This window comes from Clarias gariepinus, chromosome 6 (genome assembly GCF_024256425.1).
Source record: "Clarias gariepinus isolate MV-2021 ecotype Netherlands chromosome 6, CGAR_prim_01v2, whole genome shotgun sequence".
NCBI lineage: Eukaryota > Metazoa > Chordata > Actinopteri > Siluriformes > Clariidae > Clarias > Clarias gariepinus.
The window spans coordinates 14,096,055-14,120,486 of NC_071105.1; the positions used below are offsets into that span (position 1 = coordinate 14,096,055).

At 40.1% G+C, this 24,432-nt stretch overlaps 1 protein-coding gene across 1 annotated transcript; it reads right to left on the reverse strand.

Moving 5' to 3' along the window:
- Nucleotides 1-197: 197 nt before the first annotated feature.
- Nucleotides 198-22,640, reverse strand: dzip1l (DAZ interacting zinc finger protein 1-like). The gene is made up of 16 exons (XM_053499092.1): nucleotides 22,489-22,640; nucleotides 17,604-18,136; nucleotides 16,056-16,140; nucleotides 15,089-15,213; nucleotides 14,822-14,983; nucleotides 13,114-13,233; nucleotides 11,711-11,773; nucleotides 11,413-11,559; nucleotides 11,265-11,295; nucleotides 10,873-10,938; nucleotides 10,655-10,776; nucleotides 10,217-10,394; nucleotides 3,938-4,106; nucleotides 1,179-1,390; nucleotides 831-967; nucleotides 198-483 (listed from the first exon to the last, which is right to left on the reverse strand). Exons 2-16 carry the CDS (start codon nucleotides 18,090-18,092, stop codon nucleotides 337-339), a joined length of 2,253 nt encoding a protein of 750 aa, XP_053355067.1. The 5' UTR covers nucleotides 18,093-18,136; nucleotides 22,489-22,640; the 3' UTR covers nucleotides 198-336.
- Between the last annotated feature and the right edge of the window lie 1,792 nt (nucleotides 22,641-24,432).

Here is a 24,432-nt window from a genome sequence, read left to right on the forward strand (position 1 = left end):
CCATAAAATATTAAAATAAATACACAAATGTTTATCATACAAACAACTGCATTATATAAACTATTGTATGCAATGTAGAATGAGCATGATTAAATCATATATATTATTTCTCTTTAAGAAAGTGTCATCAAATAGCCCTTAAATTGCATTTCATGTAAGTATACAGTAATATAATATAATTTAATTTAAGGCACATTCCCATAGTAAATTGTCAAATAAAGAAGGTAAGTGAAATTTTAAGACTTTAGATCCATTATATATACATTTCAATTAAAGAGTTAACTTAGTTCTGAAGAGAGCATTGAAGTATTTAGTATTCAACAGTATTGAAGCCCTTTACCATGCTCCTGCTCTGCTAGCAGCTGAGCTCCATAAGCTAGTGCCTGAGGTGCCGCCCACATCTGTGCTCCTGGGCCCGGCTGTTGGTGGAGCAGTGAGCTCCTCGATGGAGGACAAGTCCACATCGCTCTCTTCCTCAGACACCTGCAGGGAAATACGTGGCATGATGTGGGTTTCAGCCTCAACAATAATTTACACCAGTTGGAAAAAAGGAAGAGTCTGATGAGCTTTTTAGTGTGCTGGGTTAGGACCAACCTGGCAAAAAGACTTTCTTAAATACAATTTACCACATGCCATCTGTAAAAAATATCTGTACTAGATGTAAGCCAGTAAAAAAAAAAAAATGTGCATTTCTCTTTTTCTAAATCTTAGATGCATTTTATGTAATGCATTTTATAACTACATTACTACAATGTCACTAAATGCCATAAGAGCATGAGAGTTACTTTCTTGGTGTTGATAATGGTGTTGATTTGTTTTGTTTTCTGTACCGCATGTTGTTTGATGATGGACGGTCGAGGTGAAGGCTGAGAGGCTGGAGGCAGCACACGTATTCCGCCTACTGGAGTAGCACTGCTGCTGCTCAGCTGCTTTTCTAAACTTTGTGTCAGCGTTTGAACAACAGAACCTGAGACCAAAGTGCACATGAAAGTCAGGTCAACTTTCTGAAGAGGAAAACTGGAGGCAAATCAGTGACCTCTCAGCTTTTAACCTGAACGCACGTTAGGATTTGTCTTCCAAAACAAACCTCAGGTCACTATGAATATGAATGTTTAAGACTAATAGAACCCAACCTCTTCTTTCAACATATAGAGAATAGACTATTTCAGTTTTCTCACCATGTGTACTAAAAAACTGTTGTGGTTTTTGTGTGTTTAATTCATCTGAATCGTCACTGTCTGACCAGCTGAGCTCCTGTTGTGCTCTCTGCTGTTGCTTTGTTGCTGTGAGGTGGACAGAGGTGGACGGTTTGTCCCGGGAGTTGGTGATGTAGGCGCTGTCCTCACCTGACCCATCGCTGTCCTCCTCTTCTGAGCTGAAGGGTGGAGTACTGAGAGATGGAAAACGTATGTTAAACACACATCAGCACTTGTTGATAAGAAAATTTTATATTTATCTAGGTCTGGCATATGTGTAGTATGTGGGAGAACAATGAAAAGAAACAAACAAAAAAGTCAACTCATTTGCATTTCCTCTTAGTGATTCAGTGTTATGAGGAGACGATTGTGTTAGATGGACCTACCGTAAAAGCTGTTATAAAACCTATAAATAACATTGACAATTTGTTTTATCTTTTAAGCAACCTGCAACAAAATAGAATTGGTAAAAAAAAAACTGTTACACACACAAAGAAAAAAAAAAAAACTGATCAGCCATGACATTAAAACCAGTAACAATAACACCAATTAGGTGCCCCTTGTGCCACCAAAACAGCTCTGACCCCCTATCAAGACATGATAACAGAAGACCTCTGAAAGTGTGTTGTGGTGTCTGGTACCAGGACGTACCAGGACATTAGCATCAGATCCCTTAGGTGCTACAGTGTAAATTGCATGGAAAGGCCTCCATGGCCCAGACCTGTTTGTCCAGCACATTCCATGAATGCTCGATCAGACTGCGATCTGGGAAATAAAAGGGACCCAGACTATAGGGACTCTTTTAAGCCTGTCATACACAGCATCTTGTGTAACAGTACATTGGCTTTTCTGTGAGATCAGACAGGTGAGATCAGACAGCTTAATGGGCAGCACTATCTCCTTGCAACTCCAGGGGCCAGGTTCGATTCCGAGATGTCATGTTCTACCTGTGCTTGGTGGGTTTCCTCTGGCTATTCCAGTTTATTTCCAAAGATATGCAGATTACAGCATTCTTAAATTAATGTAGTGTGTGAATGAGCATGTAAGTGTGTGCACATGTATGTGTATCTCCTGGAATACGCTCCAGTTTCACCATGGTGCCCATGTTCCTGGTATACTGGTTCACTGGTATATAATTTAGAATTTAAGTTATTTAATTCACCTGGTGAAGGTATTAATGGTATGGCTGATCAGTGTAAATGCAATATATATAAAAATACCTTTTATAATATTAACACTAGATGGCACAATTAACAGACGTAAGTGTTATAATCATGATTAATGACTGGATAATTCTTAAATAATCTTTTTAAGGAAAACACAATAGCTAAATAAGAAATATAAAAATATAATAAACATACAATTTAAATTATGAACTGAATTTTGTACTGACAATTACCAATGTAGAAATGTCTTATATATAGTTTTATTGTATTGGTTTATTTATAGAGTAACAATAAGGAAGTCAGATCGAAATGTATCATACGACCCAAATTCTGGAAATGTTGGTACGTTTTTTTTTTTTTTTTTTTAAATAAAATTTTAAAACCTAAAAGAATTAAAATTTAAAATGAGCCAATAATTTATTCAGTGTTTTCTGGAAGTATTTCTGGACTCATTCATTAATGTCAATAACACAATCATGCCGATGAGTGATGCAATGTTGTCTGAGGGCCCAAAGACCATAGGCATCTAATTCAATTTAAATCAACTTCAATTCAAATTTATTTATATAGCGCCTTTAACAATTGACATTGTCGCAAAGCAGCTTTACACAATCAAAATAATTATTTATCCAACACAAGGTCTTCGGCCTTGTCCCTTAAGAACTGAGATTCCTCCAGTTTCTCTCAATCTCCATTAACAGTTCCAGAGAGACTCCATCTCTCTAAGACATCCCTTTTATAGCTAATCATGTCACAGACCTGATGTCAAATAATTTAATTAGTTGGTAGATGTTTGTCAGCCCTTTGTTGCCCCTGTGCCATTTTTTTTTAAACCTGTGGCAGGCATAGAAGAGTACACTTTCTCTGTTTAGAGATTGGTCATGTTCTATTTTAAATAAAATATTGGTTCAGGTATTTTGTAAGTCTTTTAGTTTTCATTTTATTCAAACTGAAAAAAAAAATCCCAACATTTCCAGAATTCAGGTTGTAGAAATGTCTATATATGAGTGATGGCCAGGATCAGATTGCTATTTGCTATTTCATTTATTTTCGGTTACTGCTTTATCACTTTATCTTGGTCAGGGTCGTTGTCTTTCTTTGATTCCTAATCATTTATTAAACTTGTATTTTAATCTACAGACTTGATATATCAGCTATTCATCTTATACAGATTAGATTTTTAGTTTTCTAATGCATTCCACACCTTCTACGTCTCCACCTTTTCTGACTCTTGTTCTTTTTATGTGATTCTTTTTTAACCATTTTTTTTCTTCAATCTGTGAATCACACACAGCATGCATGTGAACTAGACAGTATTCGAGCACATTACTGTGGGGATCTTTATAATGACACTGGCCTTGAACAAACTGTCACTGTGCTACCCTTCTGAGAACTCCTACATACAAGTAACACCTAAAATTTCAACAAAACAGAATAGAACAAATCTTCTAAGGAACAAGGGTAAGGCAAGTTTAAGATGTTTATGTTACAAATTTATCTTAGTTATATATATGTGTGTGTGTGTGTGTGTGTGTGTGTGTGTGTGTGTGTGTGTGTGTGTGTGCAAGGAAGCACCTGCTCTTCTTTTGCTGTGCTGGCAGAATTGGTGTGAGTGAAGGAGCTTTGGAGCGTGGTGCAGGTGCAGGAGGCTGATGAAGCTCATGTTTCTGTGGAGAGTTTTTGGGACTGAACCGCCTGCGTCTTGGGCTCTGTTGCATGACTGGACTATAAACCTTCTTTCTTGCTGGAGAAAAAACATTAATAAAAACCTTTAAAGTGATAGGACCAAATCCTTACCAAGTTCTTATGGTAATGTGATTTTTGTCTGTAACACAGCCACAGTTAAGAGTAAAAGCAAACATGTGACAAAACATACACTCTTATTGGCCAATTCATTAGGTTTACCCGTTCAGCTCCTTGTTTAAAATATATCTAATCCACTAATTACATGGCAGCAACTTTGAATCTGCTCAAGTTCAAACTGAGCTGGAAGAAATGTGATTTATGTGACTTTGAACAGGATTGATGGTGCCAGACAGGCTGGTCATGTAAGGGTCCTCCACTAGAGGTCACTGTTTTTATTTTGTAGTTTTTGTTGGCCGACTCAGTTTCCCAGCAGGCACCTCGGTCAGGTGATGCAGTGCACACCTGAACCGAGGTAGCCATCAATTAATCTATAAATAGCTGTTTAGACTGGGAAACTGGGTCGAGCATTTTTTGGTAAAACCACTGTCAGTTATGTGGGCATTTTGGTTTGTTTTTATCTGTTTAATTTGTACTTTGATTTTAGTTGTGTTAACTTGGGCTCTCTTATTGGCAATGTCTCTGTGTATGTTTTGTGTGTCTGTGTTAGTGGAGCTGATTCAGTCCTGTCCTCCTGTGTTCTTGTGGTTAACTAGAGCAGGTAAGCAGTTAGGTGTATGTGTGGCTAGGAGCATGATTAGCTAAATGCTATGTTGAGTTTATAGTACAGTTACAGTACTAGCATGCTTCTAGCCATAGCCCCTCTGTGTCTCTAGCTATCCTGTGTTTCCTCTCCCCCGAGTTGCCCAGTGAGCCTAGCCTTTAGGTGTCCCCTAGCCTAGCCTTTGATGTGTCCTGAGCCTAGCCTTTGATGTGTCCTGAGCCTAGCCTTTGATGTGTCCTGAGCCTAGCCTTTGATGTGTCCTGAGCCTAGCCTTTGATGTGTCCTGAGCCTAGCCTTTGATGTGTCCTGAGCCTAGCCTTTGATGTGTCCTCAGCCTAGCCTTTGATGTGTCCTCAGCCTAGCCTTTGATGTGTCCTCAGCCTAGCCTTTGATGTGTCCTGAGCCTAGCCTTTGATGTGTCCTGAGCCTAGCCTTTGATGTGTCCTGAGCCTAGCCTTTGATGTGTCCTGAGCCTAGCCTTTGCTTGTGTCCTGAGCCTAGCTTAGCCTTTGCTTGTGTCCTGAGCCTAGCTTAGCCTTTGCTTGTGTCCTGAGCCTAGCTTAGCCTTTGCTTGTGTCCTGAGCCTAGCTTAGCCTTTGCTTGTGTCCTGAGCCTAGCTTAGCCTTTGCTTGTGTCCTGAGCCTAGCTTAGCCTTTGCTTGTGTCCTGAGCCTAGCTTAGCCTTTGCTTGTGTCCTGAGCCTAGCTTAGCCTTTGCTTGTGTCCTGAGCCTAGCTTAGCCTTTGCTTGTGTCCTGAGCCTAGCTTAGCCTTTGCTGGTCCCCTAGCCTAGCCTATGATGGTCCCCTAGCCTAGCCTATGATGGTCCCCTAGCCTAGCCTTTGAGGGTCCCCTAGCCTAGCCACTGGGTATCCCTTGTCTGTGTTTCCTCTCCCCCTAGCGTCCCAGTGTGCCTAGGTTTAGAGTGCGGTCCCTCCGGGCTTCGGAGTAACGACTAGCTTGTGAGTGCTGCCTCGCTTAGCCTTGGAGGGTTGCCTCGCCTAGCCACTGGGTAGTCTTTGTCTGTGTTTCTGTGCCCCTATTCCCTAGTGTGTTTAAGCTAGTAGGTAAGTATAGCTTAGTGCATGTTGGGGCTGAAGACATGCTTAGCTAGGTGTATGTGTAGCTAACTGCCATGGTTAAGCAATGCTTAACCATGTTTAGCTAGAAGCCATGCCTAGCTGATTGCCATGTCTTTAGCCCTTGTCCTGTCCCTCTCTTGGTCTCTCGTCTCGTCTTTACGTGTCTCCTGTCCTCTCCTGTGTCTCCTGTGTCTCCTGTGTCTCTAGTGTCTCCCGTGTCTCTAGTGTCTCCCGTTCTCCCTAGTGTCTCGTTTCAGCTCCACACCTTGTTTATGTCCTGTTGTGTTTGTCCCCCTGTTATGTGTCTCGCCGCGGGGCGTGTTATGTGTCTCGCCGCGGGGCGTGTTAGGTGTCTCGCCGCGGGGCGTGTTAGGTGTCTCGCCGCGGGGCGTGTTAGGTGTCTCGCCGCGGGGCGTGTTAGGTGTCTCGCCGCGGGGCGTGTTAGGTGTCTCGCCGCGGGGCGTGTTAGGTGTCTCGCCGCGGGGCGTGTTAGGTGTCTCGCCGCGGGGCGTGTTAGGTGTCTCGCCGCGGGGCGTGTTAGGTGTCTCGCCGCGGGGCGTGTTAGGTGTCTCGCCGCGGGGCGTGTTAGGTGTCTCGCCGCGGGGCGTGTTAGGTGTCTCGCCGCGGGGCGTGTTAGGTGTCTCGCCGCGGGGCGTGTTAGGTGTCTCGCCGCGGGGCGTGTTAGGTGTCTCGCCGCGGGGCGTGTTAGGTGTCTCGCCGCGGGGCGTGTTAGGTGTCTCGCCGCGGGGCGTGTTAGGTGTCTCGCCGCGGGGCGTGTTAGGTGTCTCGCCGCGGGGCGTGTTAGGTGTCTCGCCGCGGGGCGTGTTAGGTGTCTCGCCGCGGGGCGTGTTAGGTGTCTCGCCGCGGGGCGTGTTAGGTGTCTCGCCGCGGGGCGTGTTAGGTGTCTCGCCGCGGGGCGTGTTAGGTGTCTCGCCGCGGGGCGTGTTAGGTGTCTCGCCGCGGGGCGTGTTAGGTGTCTCGCCGCGGGGCGTGTTAGGTGTCTCGCCGCGGGGCGTGTTAGGTGTCTCGCCGCGGGGCGTGTTAGGTGTCTCGCCGCGGGGCGTGTTAGGTGTCTCGCCGCGGGGCGTGTTAGGTGTCTCGCCGCGGGGCGTGTTAGGTGTCTCGCCGCGGGGCGTGTTAGGTGTCTCGCCGCGGGGCGTGTTAGGTGTCTCGCCGCGGGGCGTGTTAGGTGTCTCGCCGCGGGGCGTGTTAGGTGTCTCGCCGCGGGGCGTGTTAGGTGTCTCGCCGCGGGGCGTGTTAGGTGTCTCGCCGCGGGGCGTGTTAGGTGTCTCGCCGCGGGGCGTGTTAGGTGTCTCGCCGCGGGGCGTGTTAGGTGTCTCGCCGCGGGGCGTGTTAGGTGTCTCGCCGCGGGGCGTGTTAGGTGTCTCGCCGCGGGGCGTGTTAGGTGTCTCGCCGCGGGGCGTGTTAGGTGTCTCGCCGCGGGGCGTGTTAGGTGTCTCCCCTTGTCTGTGTCTTGCCAGAGAGCCCCTGTTAGCACAAAGTTAAGTATCGTTTAAGTTTGTTTGTTTCTTTGTTTGTATCTTTATTTATACTTTGTTTAACTATCATTAAAAAGACTCTTTTTTTTTTTGGTTACACCACCCCTCTGCATCTATGCCTGCTCCTTCCGCCCACGGCGTCAACACCTGCCAATACATCCAGATCGTGACAGGTCAGAGTATTTCCAAAACTTTTGATCTTCACACTGTTGATTTTCACGCACAACCCATCTCTAGAGTTTATTGAGAATAGTCTGCAAGAGAAAATATTCAGTGTGCAGCAGCGAAAATGCCTTGTTGATGCCAAAGGTCAGAGAAGAATGGTCAGTGCAGACTGGTTCGAGCTTATAGAAATGCAATAGTAAATTAAATAACATCTCGTTTCAACTGAAGAGCATTTCTATACGCACAACACGTTGAACCTTGAAACAGATGGGCTGCAGCAGTAGAAGGCCACACTAGGTGACGCTTCTGTCAGATAAGAATAGAAAAGAGAGCCTAAAGTTCAAATAGGCTCACTAAAATTTGACAAAAGGAGATTGGAAAAACCATACCTGGTGTGATGATTCTCAATTTCTGGATGGTAGGGTCAGAAATTTGAGTAAACAACTTAATAAAAACGGATCCATCCTGCCTTGTGTCAACAGTTGGCGTAATGGTGCAGGTGATATTTTCTTGGCACACTTTGGGCCTCTTAGTACCAACAGAGCATTGTTTAAATTCCACAATGTCTACCTCAGTACTGTTGCTGACCATGTCCATATCTTTATGACCACAGAATAATGCCACATGATTATCTTCAACAGATTTCTTGAATATGATAATAGATCACGATAATTGAATGGTCTTCAGAGTCACAAGCTCTCAATCCAACAGACCATCTTCGGGATGTGGTGTAACAGAAGATTCACATCATGGATGTGCAGCTAATAAATCGTCAGCAATTGTGTTAAGCTCTTACTGTATATCAATATAGACCAAAATCTGTTAGAAATGTTTCCAGCACCTTGGTGCATCTATGCCACAAAAAATCAAGACAGTTCTGAAGACAAAAGGGTCCAATACTAGCAAGGTGCACCTAATGAAGTCGATGGTAAGTGTATGAATATGTGGCACTGGCTTGCAAAAGTATTCGGCCTCCTTGAACTTTTCACATTTTGTCACATTACAGCCACAAACATGAATCAATTTTATTGGAATTCCACGTGAAAGACCAATACAAAGTGGTGTACATATGAGAAGTGGAATGAAAATCATACATAGTTCCAAACATTTTTTACAAATAAATAACTGAAAAGTGGGGTGTGCGTAATTATTCAGCCTATTGAGTCAATACTTTGTAGAACCACCTTTTGCTGCAATTACAGCTGCCAGTCTTTTCGGGTATGTCTCTACCAGCTTTGCACATCTAGAGACTGAAATCCTTGCCTATTCTTCTTTGCAAAACAGCTCCAGCTCAGTCAGATTAGATGGACAGTGTTTGTGAACAGCAGTTTTCAGATCTTGCCACAAATTCTCGATTAGATTTGAATCTGGACTTTGACTGGGCCATTCTAACATATGGATATGTTTTGTTTTAAACCATTCCATTGTTGCCCTGGCTTTATGTTTAGAGTCGTTGTCCTGCTGGAAGGTGAACCTCCGCCCCAGTCTCAAGTCTTTTGCAGACTCCAGGAGGTTCTTCCAAGATTGCCCTGTATTTGGGTCCATCCATCTTCCCATCAACTCTGACCAGCTTTCCTGTCCACGCTGAAGAGAAGCACCCCCAGAGCATGATGCTGCCACCACCATATTTGACAGTGGGGATGGTGTGTTCAGAGTGATGTGCAGTGTTAGTTTTTCGCCACTCATAGCGTTTTGCATTTTGGCCAAAAAGTTCCATTTTGGTCTCATCTGACCAGAGCACCTTCTTCCACATGTCTGCTGTGTCCTCCACATGGCTTGTGGCAAACTGCAAACGGGACTTCTTATGGTTTTCTGTTAACAATGGCTTTCATCTTGCCACTCTTCCATAAAGGCCAACTTTGTGCAGTGCACGACTAATAGTTGTCCTATGGACAGATTCCCCCACCTGAGCTGTAGATCTCTGCAGCTCATCCAGTCACCATGGGCCTCTTGGCTGCATTTTTGATCAGCGCTCTCCTTGTTCGGCCTGTGAGTGCGCTAGGTGGACGGCCTTGTCTTGGTAGGTTTACAGTTGTGCCATACTCCTTCCATTTCTAAATGATCGCTTGAACAGTGCTCCGTGGGATGTTCAAGGCTTTGGAAATCTTTTTGTAGCCTAAGCCTGCTTTAAATTTCTAAATAACTTTATCCCTGATCTGTCTGGTGTGTTCTTTGAACTTCATGGTGTTGTTGCTCCCAATATTCTCTTAGACAACCTCTGAGGCCGTCACAGAGCAGCTGTATTTGTACTGACATTAGATTACACACAGGTGCACTCTATTTAGTCATTAGCACTCATCAGGCAATGTTTATGGGCAACTGACTGCACTCAGACCAAAGAAGGGCTGAATAATTACGCACACCCCACTTTGAAGTTATTTATTTGTAAAAAAAAATAAAAGTTTGGAATCATGTATGATTTTCGTTCCACCTTTCAAGTGTACAGCACTTTGTATTGGTCTTTCACGTGGAATTTCAATGAAATTGATTCATGTTTGTGGCTGTAATGTGACAAAATGTGGAAAAGTTCAAGAAGGCCAAATACTTTTGCAAGTCACTGTACATAGGTATACACTTTTGCAATGACAGACTGTCTGACAGACTTTGACTGGTGTACTGTATGGTACTGTGTGTGATGTAACTGACTTAGTAAGTACCTGCGTGTGTGTATATGCTGTAGTATAAGTGGTAGGTGTATTCTTACACAACACACGTGTGCTAGCTGTAGGCGTTCCCTGGCTCCTCTGCAGCTCTCTTACTCTTAGCTTTAGCTGGGCCTCAAGGTTGTTTCTCAAATCGTGCAGCTGTGTCTGACTCCTAAATGTCTGTCCTCGCTCATAGATTAGACTTCTCAGGGTCTGAGTAGAGATCCCCTTAGTGCCCTGAACAAAACAGCAATGAATAGAACAACATGACATGTCTTTAGCCAACAGCAAAGTGTGATACTAACAGATGACCGGATGAATATTTATCAAGCTCTTTGGCCTATGTGTGAACAATTGTGTGCCAATGAGCATGTGAACATGTTCTGTGATCTACAACAGATCCACCATGACCCTGACTGGGATGAAACACTTGAAGATAGATAAATGAGGAGTAAATTGTACTTGTTTGGATTACTTTTTAAATTATTTTAACATACCTTTCTGAGTCCTATTTCCTCCAGTCTCTTCTGCAGTCTTTTCTTCACAACAGGTCTAAAATTCTTCCTCTGCACTGGAACTCCTCTTGCTGGTTCCACTTGGGCTGCCACTAATTCTTCAACTGACAGGACATGAACACAGAACTGCTTTAGTGCGTTTAAAAAAAAATAGTACAGTATTTCCTAGTTTATGTGATTAATATATTGCAAAATCATACTTTCTTCCTTTTCATTACTCTCTTCTTCTTCTGGACAATTCTGAGCAGCCATTTTTGAAATGGATTCTACAAAACAGGAAGGTGAACAATGCTTATGCTCCAGTCTCATACTGTAGTTGTAGTGTTATGTTTTACAGATATTTCCACATAGTAGTATTTAGGTAGATACTGTAAGATTAAAAAAAAAAAAAAATAATAAAAATGATGCACAGTAAAACCCCCGGGGATGTTCCATGTCCATGCTATATAAAGACTGCACTGCGTTAATTCAACTCTCTAGGTGTTAATTCAACAGTGGTGATTTTGTACTGTAGTGTATTTCTTCATGAAGGTTGGCATTTATCATGCTTCTGATCTAAATCAGAATAGCTAAAATATCAGTGGTCAGTTACCTGACAGTGATCTAGACATCAGCGTCTTTATCTGTAATGAAGAATAAAAAAAAAAACAGATCTTGTAGAATGAAACTTTAAGACAAAACATCATATGAAAAGACAGGATATTAGTGATGCTAGCTTGGCTTAAAATAAGACCCCCTACCTTCTTTTTTTGGGAATGGATGAGTGTGTCTCTCTCTCTGAGCTGAGAGGAGAGAGACACAACCTGCTGCTTCAGTGAGTGCACACTAGAACTAGTGCTTTCCTCCACAGTCAAAGCCCTCTGTAGCCTCATATTTTCACTTTCCAGCTATTACACATGCATACAGAGTGCAATTATGACACATAGTCCCAATGCTATAAACTTTCAGTTTCTGAGAGACAGTGTTGTTATAACACTTGGCTAATTTTCTCATAATTGCTGGTAATTTCACAAAACAGGTACAATCATTTACTCTCACCTTCTCTTTTTCATGCTGGTGTCTATCATGCAGCTCTTTCACTTTCTTCTTCCATTTATTCTTCTAAAAGTCACAGAACATAGGAGACATGATCATACACGATCAGTTTCCTGTGAAGTAGACTGCACTGGCAATTCAGCCATCCTAGATAAGATTCCAAACTTCAGGAAGCAATACTGATCAGTTTCACTGTAAACGATGTAGGGAACAAGTGGACCATGGTTTATCTCCAGAAGTGAACCAGCAAAAATACGTATTAGTCACTGCTTGTCACTGAAGCACACAAAGACATAGAACTTGACATAGAACTACACAAGACCTGACATTAATTTTATGCATCATTCAATACTGTCTTCCCAAAATATATGTAATCAATTTACATCAAATTGTAAAGGAATATATCAGCATTACATATTCTATTAATCTGCATAATGTTAGCCTCTTTAGGAATGCCAGTGGTGCTAGAAAATTAAAAAAAATATTATTTACATTAATTGTTTAGAAGTTAGTATGCCTCTTTAAATTTTATGTGTTTTAGTTTAAAAACATAATAAAAATCTTCTGATCATAGTGGGTCAACAACATATAAATTGTGTCACTGTGCAATTATTTATTTAACACGAATGAAGATGCCCAAATGAATATGTGGGCAATACCAAGTACCCCCTATACAAGTTTTAGCTAGGTGCTTCTAATCATCAGCCACTGATAAATTGATCATCAGCACAATCCATTACACGTCCATGATGGCACAATTAGAAGAGGACTGAACAAGTACAGTTTGTTTGGAGGGGTTAATGGAGACTTTTCTGGCTAAAAGAAAAACGGAAGCATGACTAAGGTTTTTAAAACTGCATCTGAACGAACCAGAAAACGTCTGAAACAATGTCCTATGGACAAATGAAACCAAAATGGAGTTTAGCATAAGGGCAAGTGCAATTTTTGGTGAAAACCAAACATAATTTCAGCAGAAACACCTTAAATCCACTGTCAAGCACAAAACAAATAAAATAATTAAGGTTTTGGCAATGAATGGATTTTATTCAGGTAAGGTGCTTTAAAAGACATTCCCTGCACAGGGAACAAGGGGATCTGAGAATATTTTAAACTACACTGTGGAACAGAACACAGCCATAGCAAGCAAACTGATAGCTTTGTACGAGCATTTTTCAGAACAGCAAGGGCTCATAGATCACCTCACCCTAATGCTCGTAAAGAAGTAAAGAACCCAAAGATAACCACTTGCGCATTTGAGAAGGGGTTTTCTTTTCTTTACCTGGGTGGTGCTTAATGATCAAATTTGCACAAATGATATTAGTATTCTTTCCCCCTAAAATTTACAACAATTTTTTGATTGAAAAAGCAAGCAGTAGGCAAATAAAGAAAACAAAAAGAAAACAAACCTCCTCAACCATTTGTTCTTTCAGCTCTGTCTCTCTGATCCTCATCCGTTCTTTTTCAAATTCATCCTCGCTTCTTAGATTAGGCATGTTTTTATCTCTGTTCTCCAACTCATGCAGTTTCTGCACATACAGAACAACATACACAATGCAGAATATTTTGTATATATATATTTTGTTGATATTATATATATATATATATATATATATATTGCTATGCTTCTAAAAAATGTGAAAGCCAAAGTAATGTCTTACAATATGTTTTCAGGTTTCAGTAGACTCTTCACATAGTACTATAATGTATTAGGCATTATTCTTTTTTAAAACTCAAATTGTACTGTTTGCAGTTTCTTTGTGTACAGTTACTGTACAAGAAGCAATCAAATGAAATTACCAGCATTATTAATTTATAAAATATGTGTGATGTAGCCTGGAAAAACATCAAGAAAACCCATGTTTTGACCAAAATTAAGTTGCCGTTTTCGTTTAATCACAGAAGTAGCTCATGTGAATTGTACAAAAAGTCCAGTATACAGTATTGTATTTGTGTGTGCGTGCAGGGGTAGGGGAGAAATAAGTCGGCCTCACCGATTTCAATGAATCAGTCTGGAAGCACAATGACAGAATATGGCTGTCCTGTAAAACTGTCCTGATGGTGAATAATCCTAATTTTGGAAAATCCTCAACAAAACCTAGTTCACTGTTCAATAAAGTGAAAAACAGCTCTAAGGCAAAATGCCGTCCGGGATTTCCCTCTCGATTTAAAGGTGCAGCAACAACACTGTTACAATTTACATTACAATTTACATTTGTGTTAGATAAATTTTTTCGTTTTTTGGCCATTTGATGTCAGTGTGGGGAAAGGGGACAGAGATATAGTCAAGTGGATTGGTATGCTTTACTGTTTATTTGTGTGAAAGGTGTCTAAGACTCTTTTTGCTGAACTTGTTCGTAAGTTGGGTACCACCTGTATTGCCAATAAATATCTCAATGATGCCGTCTCTCCTGTAGGATCATGTTATGTAAGGGGAAAGTTTATAAAGATGTATAAAATGCCTAAAAGCTTGCTAGCTGTGTAGAAATGTCCTTCAAACAAGACAAGTCATGATTCTCAACTACAGTAGTTGTTAGATACCTACAGTACATCTCATCACAAAATGAACATAAGACTAATCTTTAGGGCCCAAGCTCTAAGACATCAGCTCTGTGTCATCAAAGTGTGTGAAGGGCCCCCATTTGTAGTCAATAGTGGTATGCGGCAATTATTGGGCCTGAAAAACAATAATACTGTATGACATAGAAATTGGCGAAGCTTGGGATTCAGCCCACTTATTCCTCAGAAGAAATTCTTGGTGTTCAAAGGCAGTGTATGTAATATAAATATAGAGCTTAAGTGCGATATTACATTGTAACTGATTATTTTTTACATGGTTTAACGGCTATGCCCAATTTTAATTGAAACTGCAAGATAATATTGTCTCTTGTTTATCTTTTTATTCTATATTTACCCAGTTTGCTGTGATGTTGCACCAACTGATGAACTGACTGGACATTTGATCTAGCCATCAGAGATACAATATTAAATGTGTGTTATGTTCAAGTTCTCTTTGTAAAGCACTGACCGTAAACAATTCAGTCTTTTTCAAGATCTGAGGATATGTCTCCATCTATGGCCTGCAATGTGTAATGCTCAAGCCTGGTACACACTCACAGTCTCTATGGAGATGCTCTTATTTTTAATTTGTGCAAATTCTTGGTGAAGGAGCTGTCTCAGGCCATCGATTTCATCCTGAAATGTCCTCTTCTCCTCCTCCTTGCATCTCTCCATCATCTCTCGGTCAGATGCCTCTCTTTTCCGCTGCTCCTCCAGCTCCTGGTATACATCAACAGAAATATGTTTATGTGTGTGTGTGTGTTTTCCTATATATATATACACACACACAAACACACTGCACAGCTTTCTGCAGCCCAAACCCACCTGCTGTCTCCTATACACATCTGCCTCTCTCTCTGCTTCAAGCCGACTCTGAGTGAGTCTAAGTTTCTCCTTCAGCTCCTCCAACCCATCCTTCATCTGCTCCACCTGTATCTTCTTCTGCTTCTCTGACCAACATCACAGAGAGAGAACTTTTCATCAAATGGGAATAGAAATACCAGCCCAACTACAAGTGCATTTGTTTTATTTAAAACATTTTGTGTATTTTAAATAAAGTGTACATTGATGGAGTTAATTATGAAGGGGGCATTTCAGCTCTATACAGATACAAACTTCAGATCCTTAACTCACTGAGCCTGACCAGTTACATTGTAATCAAATAATGTTAGGAAATAACATAAAGGGAATTGCTTTAATTGCAAAACAGCCATCCAAAGAAATTTTTATGCAAAGAAATTCAAATTCGAATTTTAATTGTCACATACACAGTCATACAGTAAATTCCTACAGAATCGGTCTGAAAAGTTTTTCCATCCCAAATTCATTTCTAAGCAGGTCCTACATGTTAGATGGGTTGGAGGAGCTGAAGAAATTTATAGTAAATTAGATCAACAGGTTCAAATATTTCAACAAGTTTAAATATTTTAACAAGATTAAATATAGAATTGTTCTACCATTAAGATTTTGCAAAAGTGTACAACTGGTAGACGTCACTGCACGTGGGCGCTTTTCCCACTAGGAGGCGCCAAATCGCAGCCCAAAAATTTTGTAACTAGGCATTTCCTAAAAACTGGACCCACAAACAGGTGTATTTACTGTATGCATGCATTCTATATCAACTCTTATTGTTTATTGTTTCTTATCATTACTGTAAAACATATGGATAATTATCAATGGAAAAATATTTAGCCCACCTTTTGTCTTTTAAAATGTTGTCTTGATACTCACTGTCAAGACTTTCTTTGACTGACCAAAATTATGCAGTGGACAAACAAAATAGTATTTATACCTGCATCAGTGATCTCAGGGTGTCTGCGCTGAACATGAGACTGTAAATAAGAGTAATTGACGAAAGACTTTTCACAGAGCTGGCACTGAAACGATAGGAAGATCAACAGGTTGCATTACTTATAATTTTAATTAAATTTAATTTAAATTTTAAGACATTCTTGTTGGCACATGTGGAACTATACTTCAAATGTGCCTACAGTTACTTTTGAGAAACATGTCTGTGGCATGCCTGCGACGGAACTCCCTGTGTTCCACACAATTAACGTGTGTGGGGGTGTGGGAGTACTGTATCGGCCTCTCCGGCTTTATGAGTAAATCGGTGAGCACAATGATGAAAAAACCCTGTCCTGTGAAACTGTCCCAATGGTAAAATATAAAAAATAAATATTTTTTAAATCCGAACATATAATTATGGCGTTGGAAATTGTTAATTTGGTAGTATTTTTGGGTGGCTGGAATGATTACCTGCATTTACATTACAATATTTGCTATTCGGAAAAAAATTCACCTTAACTCGGAACGGATTAAATTCGTTTGCTGAGTTACCACTATATATAGTTCCAAGTTCTGAGTTCTTAAGGTGATTTTTTTTTCTCAAAATAGCAAATATTGTAATGTCAATATGCTATGCTCCTAACTTTGTGGCAACAGTTGAAGTGAAGGCCCTTTTCTATTTGCACAAAACAAAGACTATAAAGACTATAAATACATGGTTTAATGGTTTGATGAGTTTGATGAGTTTGGTGTTGAAGAACTTGACTGGCCCGCTCAGAGCACTAACCTTAACCCCATCGAGTACCTTTGGGATTAACTGGAACGGAGATTGCAAGCCAGGCCTTCTCAGCCAACATACCTGGTGCCTGACCTCATAGAGTAATGGACATGAATTCTCACAGAAACACTCCAAAATCTTTGGGACAGCCTTCCAAGGGAGACCAACTCCATATTGAAGTATATGTATTTGGACACCATGGCATTGCAGTGTGTGTGTGTGTGTGTGTGTGTGTGTGTGTGTGTGTGTGTTATAAAGTATATAATCATCTGCTTTTATTTGATGGTTTGGCTTTATGCAAGTGGCCATTTATTAAGCTGACAGACTTTTATTGAATAGAAGTCTGGTACTATTTAAAGTTGGCTTGCAGAGAGACAGTTTTTTGGCTGCTTTATTAGTGTCTAAGGAATCCTCATCTGGTGAACAGGATGTGTTTTTTTTATTCCATAAGGGAATATACCATACCATGAAATACCTTAATATTCTGTTCTTATGCTGCCAAATAGAACAGACTTTATCTTAAGAGCAACAGCTTCCTACTACCTGTTTTCACTGAAGCAAAAACAAAAGGAGTAACGATATCTTGGATGCCTACAGTAGCTTTATTTATCATGTGCTTTTTATTATATGTGCCCAGCTGTTATTTTAGTTTCAGGATTTAATTTTAGTCTATGTGTGTAAATCTGTCAAGGGCTCTGACCATAATAAAAATTAATTAATTAATTAAAAAGTCTCATATCACATTATAATAGTTTTTCACTTTAATGAACACACCTTGTGGTAGTTATTAGCACTGGACTGCAGGAGGAGCTGTTGAGTGGCGATAAGCTTCTTCCTGCGCCGGCTCTCCAGCCTGACTTCCTGCAGCTCTTTCTCGAGTCGTGCTCTCTCCTCTTCCTCTCGCACTACCTGAGACAGCGTTCCCTGTAGCCGCTCCTCCAGTGCTGCCACCTGTGAGCTCAGATAGTTCTGGCAGTGCAGCAGGTACTCTGTGCTGAGCTGTGACATCCGCAGAACTTTGAGCAGTGTCGTGTCAATTGGACAGCGGCACTGCGGACACCGTTCGCTCTCCACAGCACAAAAAGTGACAGCACTGATGAACTCCTGCAGCACGTTTATGTCTGTTTCTCTCTCAACACGGTCCACATCCAGTGCTGCCATACGGCGCCAGTCCATCGGCTCAATACGGAGACGGAAGTGGAATGGCTGAGTGGGGATTGAGGCACTCCAGGAAGGGCCGGTTGGGGAGATATGTCCTGGCATGATTAGAGGTCAAGGCATAGAGTGAAGAGATGATGGTGATTGACCTCTTATGAAGAAAAGAAAAAATTAAGAAAAAACAGATCAGACAGACAGAAGATATAGCTGACATTATTCACTATATTGCTCAAAGTATTCTCTCGCCTGCCTTCACATCCATATAAACTTGAGTAACATTTTTAATCCATAGGGTTTAATTTGATGTTGACCCACTCTTTGCAGCAGGGAAGGCTTTTCACAAGGTTTAGGAGTGTGTTTACTGGACCTAGCTTTGTGCACTGATGAAGTTGGGAGCATAAATTTGTCCAAAATGTCTTGGTATGTTGAAGCATTAAGAGGTCTTTACACTGGAAGTATGGGCCCAACTACTGAAAAACAACCCCACAACAGTTCTAACATGAGTGGACACCAGTGCACAAAGCTCGGTTCATAAAGACATGGATGAGCAGGGCCAGGCCTTCTCATCCAACATCAGTGTCTGACCTCAGAAAAGCGCTTCTGGTCAAACATTCCCCTAAAAACACTCCTTAAACTTGGGGAAAGACTTCATAGAAGAGTTGAGGCTGTTATAGTTGCAAAGGGTGGGCCAACATCATATTAAACCCTATTGATTGAGAATTGGATGTTACTCAAGTTCATATGCATGTGAATGCTTTTGGAAATACAGTATAGTGTATATGTGTCTATGCAAATTATTTATAAATAAAGGACATTCTAAAATCTAAGACTCTAAAAATTAATTATCTAAAAGATAATTCAAAATTATTTAAAGGGACTGAGAAGGTCTAGGATATACAGGCCGAAAGTTGGCCCGGCATAATCTTCTTAATTATGTACAGTAATATGTGCAGATGGAAAAGACAAAGGGGAGGATGAATACTGACGGCCAATAACAGTCCCATCTAACTGAAAATTTAACTGATTTGTTCCCTATTAGTCTATGACTGCAATTCAATAAAAGTCACTGTGTTAACGTTAATAACATTATCTGATGCGGTTGTAGGTCTGTCAGCAGTAGGTATTGTTTAGACTGCGACCCAGATTGGTATCAGTTTAGAATTAGATTGCTGATCCAGAGGTAGTTTAAAATCAGGTTCAAGTCTGGATGCTCTACCCGCCCAAATCAGATTTTATACTGTACATTACTTCCCTCACAATTCGACAAGGAAGTCCACATGATCACATTACACATTACAGGACTTGAATCCATGGTTATAAAATCAGCACGGAGACAATGAAATACAAAATTATAATATTGGAAAAAGTTAAGTTGCCATGCTTTAGGAGGTTGTGAAGGAGCTAATTTTCTGCTTTTGGGGCTATTATCGATGTAAAAATGTATGGGGAGGAACTGCAGTATAAAAATGGACAACAATAGTCCCTGGACAGTGGATGAAGTGAAATGTCTGATAAATCAGGCAAAGCTATGAAGAATTTAAAGAAACAGCACAAGACAAATCTGATTTGGCTTCAGTCTGAACAATGCCTCAGTCAACCTAAATGTAGCTCAACTGAAACATATTATCCATGTAAATACTGCCATGACAGTTCCAGTGAATCACTTAATCATTTAATACCATGACATTTTGGTGGCACTTTCTGCAATGTCTGACAACCAGTGGGGTAGATGATGAGGTCTCTAGAAGCTCCAACATTTACAGCTTAAAAAAGGAAGGAAACTCAAATGTAGCTAAACATACAGGCATGTAAAATAGGTGGGGTGTTTTTAGTCAGACAGTGTTTTTATATAACATCATGGTTTGATCTTGCTTGTGAGATAATTCATTAATTAACTGATTATAAACACTGAGCATACCTTCACCAAATAAGCCAAATACACATAGAGGAAAAAAGCATGGTATCTAAGCAGTATAAAAAGCAGTGCACCCCTCCTGCGTCCGCATTGTTTCAGAGATTGTATTAAATAAGGTGAGAGGAAAGGTGATAAAAGCAGACACATAAACTTCCATATATTACTCTTTGATACAAGCAAAATTAGTTCAAGCCTTATTTACCCCAAACCAAATTAGTAAAATTCTGTTTTTCAATATCTAGCACTGAAGCTGAACACATTTCTGTTTCCCTGGAGTGTACACAAACACTCAACCGTTCCTAAGCACCACTGCATCGTTTCACCCCAGTGACTCTCATTTCTAAACAACCAAACAAATGTCACTCCTTCAGTTTAAAATTGCTTTTAAAATATACTTCTACACTATAACTGAGGGTTCAGGCTTTAACATTGTTTTAGCAGGGTTTCTTAGACCACTTGGATTTACAATCTTAAAAGCTGTGTGTAGGCCTGAGGCATGCCAAGCAGCATGTTGTCATCTTGCAGGAAGAAAATCTCACCATTTTGCTTAAAATCAAATATTTGAGCAGTGTTCAAGTCAAACCAGGAATTGTGTTGAAATTTTTTGTGAATGAAGGTGTAAAAACAATTAATATTTACAGATGAAGTCAAGCTCATTAAGGTGAGAGTAATACAGTAGCCACAGTAAACCACTTGAATGGCAAAAACATTTTTAAGAAGGCCATATGTCCATGAATGGCAATCCCCACTGCAGTCGTTCCTGTGAACATTCAGCTAATCCCTGATCTTTAAAAATCTACAAATAACTTGCCGCCAGCTTGCAGAACAGAAGCATCTGACTGTGGGAACTGTACACACCATCATTTACAAACACCGCTTGCATGTTACAGGAACTCTGGGGGTTATTGCCACATTCCCCACACAGTCCAAGCACCTTTACATATTTGGGCCACTGAAGGAGTTCCTGGAGGGCCAGCATTTCAGATTTGATGAGGGCATCGAATTCCAGTTTCAGTGTACTGACAAAAATTCTACCTTGATATTATAAAAGCACCAGTGATTTACTCATTTTGTGATAAGTGCATTAGTGTAGCAGGGGATTATATAGAAAAATAAAGGTAGCTTTTACTCTAATGATTGTTTTTGGTTATTCTACACAATCAGAAGTCCCAGTTTGACCACCCTGGCATTAAAAAACAGCATATTTTATAACAATGACATAAACATAAATAAAAAATTTAAAAAAGCTCACCTACAGAATTTAACATATTAAGTTTGTATGTCTAATATAAATGTTGTTTACTGTATCCTGCTGATAATTCAAATAGGTAGCAAAAAAGTAGTTTAATATATTTTATTATTGTATAATGAATTATAATTAAGTATTTATTTTTAAAATAGATAGTTTATTTATTTAAAATTGATAAAGAGTGCCTGAATCAATATTTAACATCAGTTGTTAAATAGATGACAAGACAATCGGTTAAACAGAAGGTAAGTTCTGTTACTTGGACGTTGGGAACATCTTGTGTTTAGGAAACCAAAGGCAACCTTTTAAGCTGCACTCAGCATGTTTAATATAAAAAGGGAGTGCATACAGATAAATTTACTATTTTGTGTCTTGTGGTCCAGCAGGTCTTGTGAAGACGGACAGTGAAGATAGGGAAAAATCGATTCAGTTATGTATTCTGAGTGTTAATTTATGTATCGCTACACTGACTCCAAAATCAATTGTTAGGGCCCAAGCACTAAAGCTAAACCGCAGCCAGCAGCAAATATTTTTTGGCTGACGTCTTTTGGCTGACAACGTATGAAGTACAACTTAACGTAAACAAGATATAAATATAAACTTTTCTATATTCTCTTTTTTCTATTGATTGTAATAAGATGAAATGACAGTAGATTCAAAATATTGCAGTTAACTACTGTAGGTACTGTAAAAAGCTGTGCAATTTCCTAATATTCAGAAACCAATACCATACAATGTTGTTACACCAAATTAACTGTGGAGAAATTACAGTTTTAAATAATTAAGGGATTCAACTTTGTTGCAGACAGATGTACTGTATGGGGGCTTCAACCTGAAACAGTAATATTACTGATTACATTTTAAAGCTTATCAGCTTATATTTAGATGTAATCTTTAAACTCTTTTCCTGTCAACGACGGGTACTTTAATAATAAAATAAAATAATAAACATATAAATAAATAAAATACGTTTAAGCTCGAATCACTCTTTGGATGTTTATTTCATGAAGGGTGCCAATAATTCTGGAACTGACAGTGTGATTGATGATCGCCTGCAGTGTTTCATTCACACAGTAAACACAGTCACAGCTCCAACTGATGCTTCATTACTGTATATTCAGCACTGCCAGTGCTAAGCTACATGCTAACCACTGTTCCGTTTTTCAGCGTACTTGCAACCGAAATATTTCACATTATCGGAGAAAATATATTTTCGAATGCTGGTGTATTTATTAAAGCTAGGAACATTTTAACAAAACAAACGGAGTCAAATAATTGCTAATGTTAACAAATGCATCATCTGGCAACCGGGTAAAGTTTCTGACCGGCTAACTTACCGTTACTGCCCAGCTCGGGGTCTCACCTCAGCTCCGGCTCTCCGCTGAACACCAACCGGACCAGCGGCGACTCTCAGCCGAGCAGCTCCGAGAGAGAGACGTAACATTTATACAGGTTTAAATGTAAATCAGCAGTGTGTTGTGTCTCTAACAGCCGGTCAGGAAGCAGCGAGAAGCACAAACCGTTTCCTTGGACACCACCGCGTCCAAGAGGCTGTGTTCCTTTTGCCAGGGGTGTTTCCCGCGTAGTGTACACTAGCTAGGTGCCACGGTCGCGGTTCAAGATTTGAAAGATTGTATTTGCCATTTGTACAAACGAGTGCATTGCATTTTTTGTCCAGAAGCTCTCTGAGACAGTGATAAAAAAGGAAGACAACAAAAGGATAAACATACTGTATAATACTAGAGTAAATAGTAGGACAATTAACCTAATCTGCACGATTAGTTAACTGTGGGAGGAGACCAGAATACCCGGATGAAACCCACGGGGTGAACGTGCGAACTTAATGCACACAGACCCAATGGTGGGAATTGACCCAAAGAGGCCAAAGAGAGACATGCTATTTTCTTCCCTTGGTTCATTCGCCATCAGTCTGACTGTGGCTGGAAAGCTGTTATAGAAACACTGTGGGTTTTGCTCTCCATAGACAACAATGTTTTTGATCAGCTTCCTGTAACTGGACTCGATGAGGCCTAGGATGTTTGTGTTAGCAGGTTGGTCAGCTTTTATCTAGCAATAGAAATAAGCTGTAAAAGCGAATATTAACCTTTTGCACACGCCACATACATACATTGACTATTTTAATAGGAACACCAGTACCCCTGCTCATTTAAGCACTTTTCAAATCAAATCATGTGGCATCAGTGCTGTGCATCATCAGTGCAAATCATGCAAATACAAGTTAAACAATTAAGTTAATGTTAACCTTAAATATAAGTAAAAAACACCATTCACCACCTGATAGGATATTATCACAATACCTAGGTGCCAATTTATTTAATATTGTATTCTGTATCATATTTTTTTTCAAGAATCATCTTTATTAAATATTACGTTTTAGTAGCGATATATATATATTAATCACGATTTATATCCTGATTAAGTGAAATATTTTAATGGAGTATTATTTTTTTTTTCAGATGTGTTACAATTTTTTTACCTGGAACCTTCTCATAAACTAACTGGACAGTTTTGTACCTTAGCTTTATTCAATAGCTTTACAACTGAATTGAATATGAGTAATTATATAGATTCCATATTTTTAGTTTTCTCACTTAAAATCCAAAGACGGCATTTAAACAATATGAAATTACTTCAAATATAAGAGTTTATCATTTAATTTAAAATGAGAGATAACCATCGGCGCACATCTTCCTAAAAGTTATTTAGTATTTAAATGAAGATTATTATTATTACCTCACAATGAGGCATAAAAGTTGATGATGATGATGCTGCCTACTGTTACAATATTTCAGGAACGCCTCTGACACGCCTGTGACACATGCACACACACACACACCGGTGGCCGGTGTGTAGGTTAAATTAAACAAGTACATATCGACCAACAACATATCTCTATCATCTGCCATAATTAATATTTTTAAACAACGTTTATTCACTCAGATTGCGCGGGATACTAACTTCTGAAAGGTTTGGAGAGTACTACCTTTAGCATTTAAAGAAACAGCAATGTTCTACTGCCATTAATGCCTTGAGTAGTCTTGAGAGCATGTTGAGCTATTGTGAAAATGCAGGTCTATTATAATTTCCTTTTAATAATACTTTTGATAATGTAACACCATAAAAATGTGTTTTTGTTGTACCACACAAAAGCTTGTACACTCTGCACAAAATAGATTATGTCTAACATGATCAGTCATGATCAAGCTGAAAAAGGCAAATTCTGGTCACTGGCTGATTGACTGGTGAATCTCTATTATAAA

Bases quoted from the DNA above. Each gene is read 5' to 3' on its own strand.
- dzip1l (XM_053499092.1), bottom strand. From the start codon at position 18,092: ATGCCAGGACATATCTCCCCAACCGGCCCTTCCTGGAGTGCCTCAATC. The intron at 16,141-17,603 runs GTGTGTTCATTA...CTATCGTTTCAG, and splicing joins GTGCTAATAACTACCACAAG to TGCCAGCTCTGTGAAAAGTC. The intron at 11,774-13,113 runs GTTTGTTTTCTT...TGTGACTTTTAG, and splicing joins AAGAACAAATGGTTGAGGAG to AAGAATAAATGGAAGAAGAA.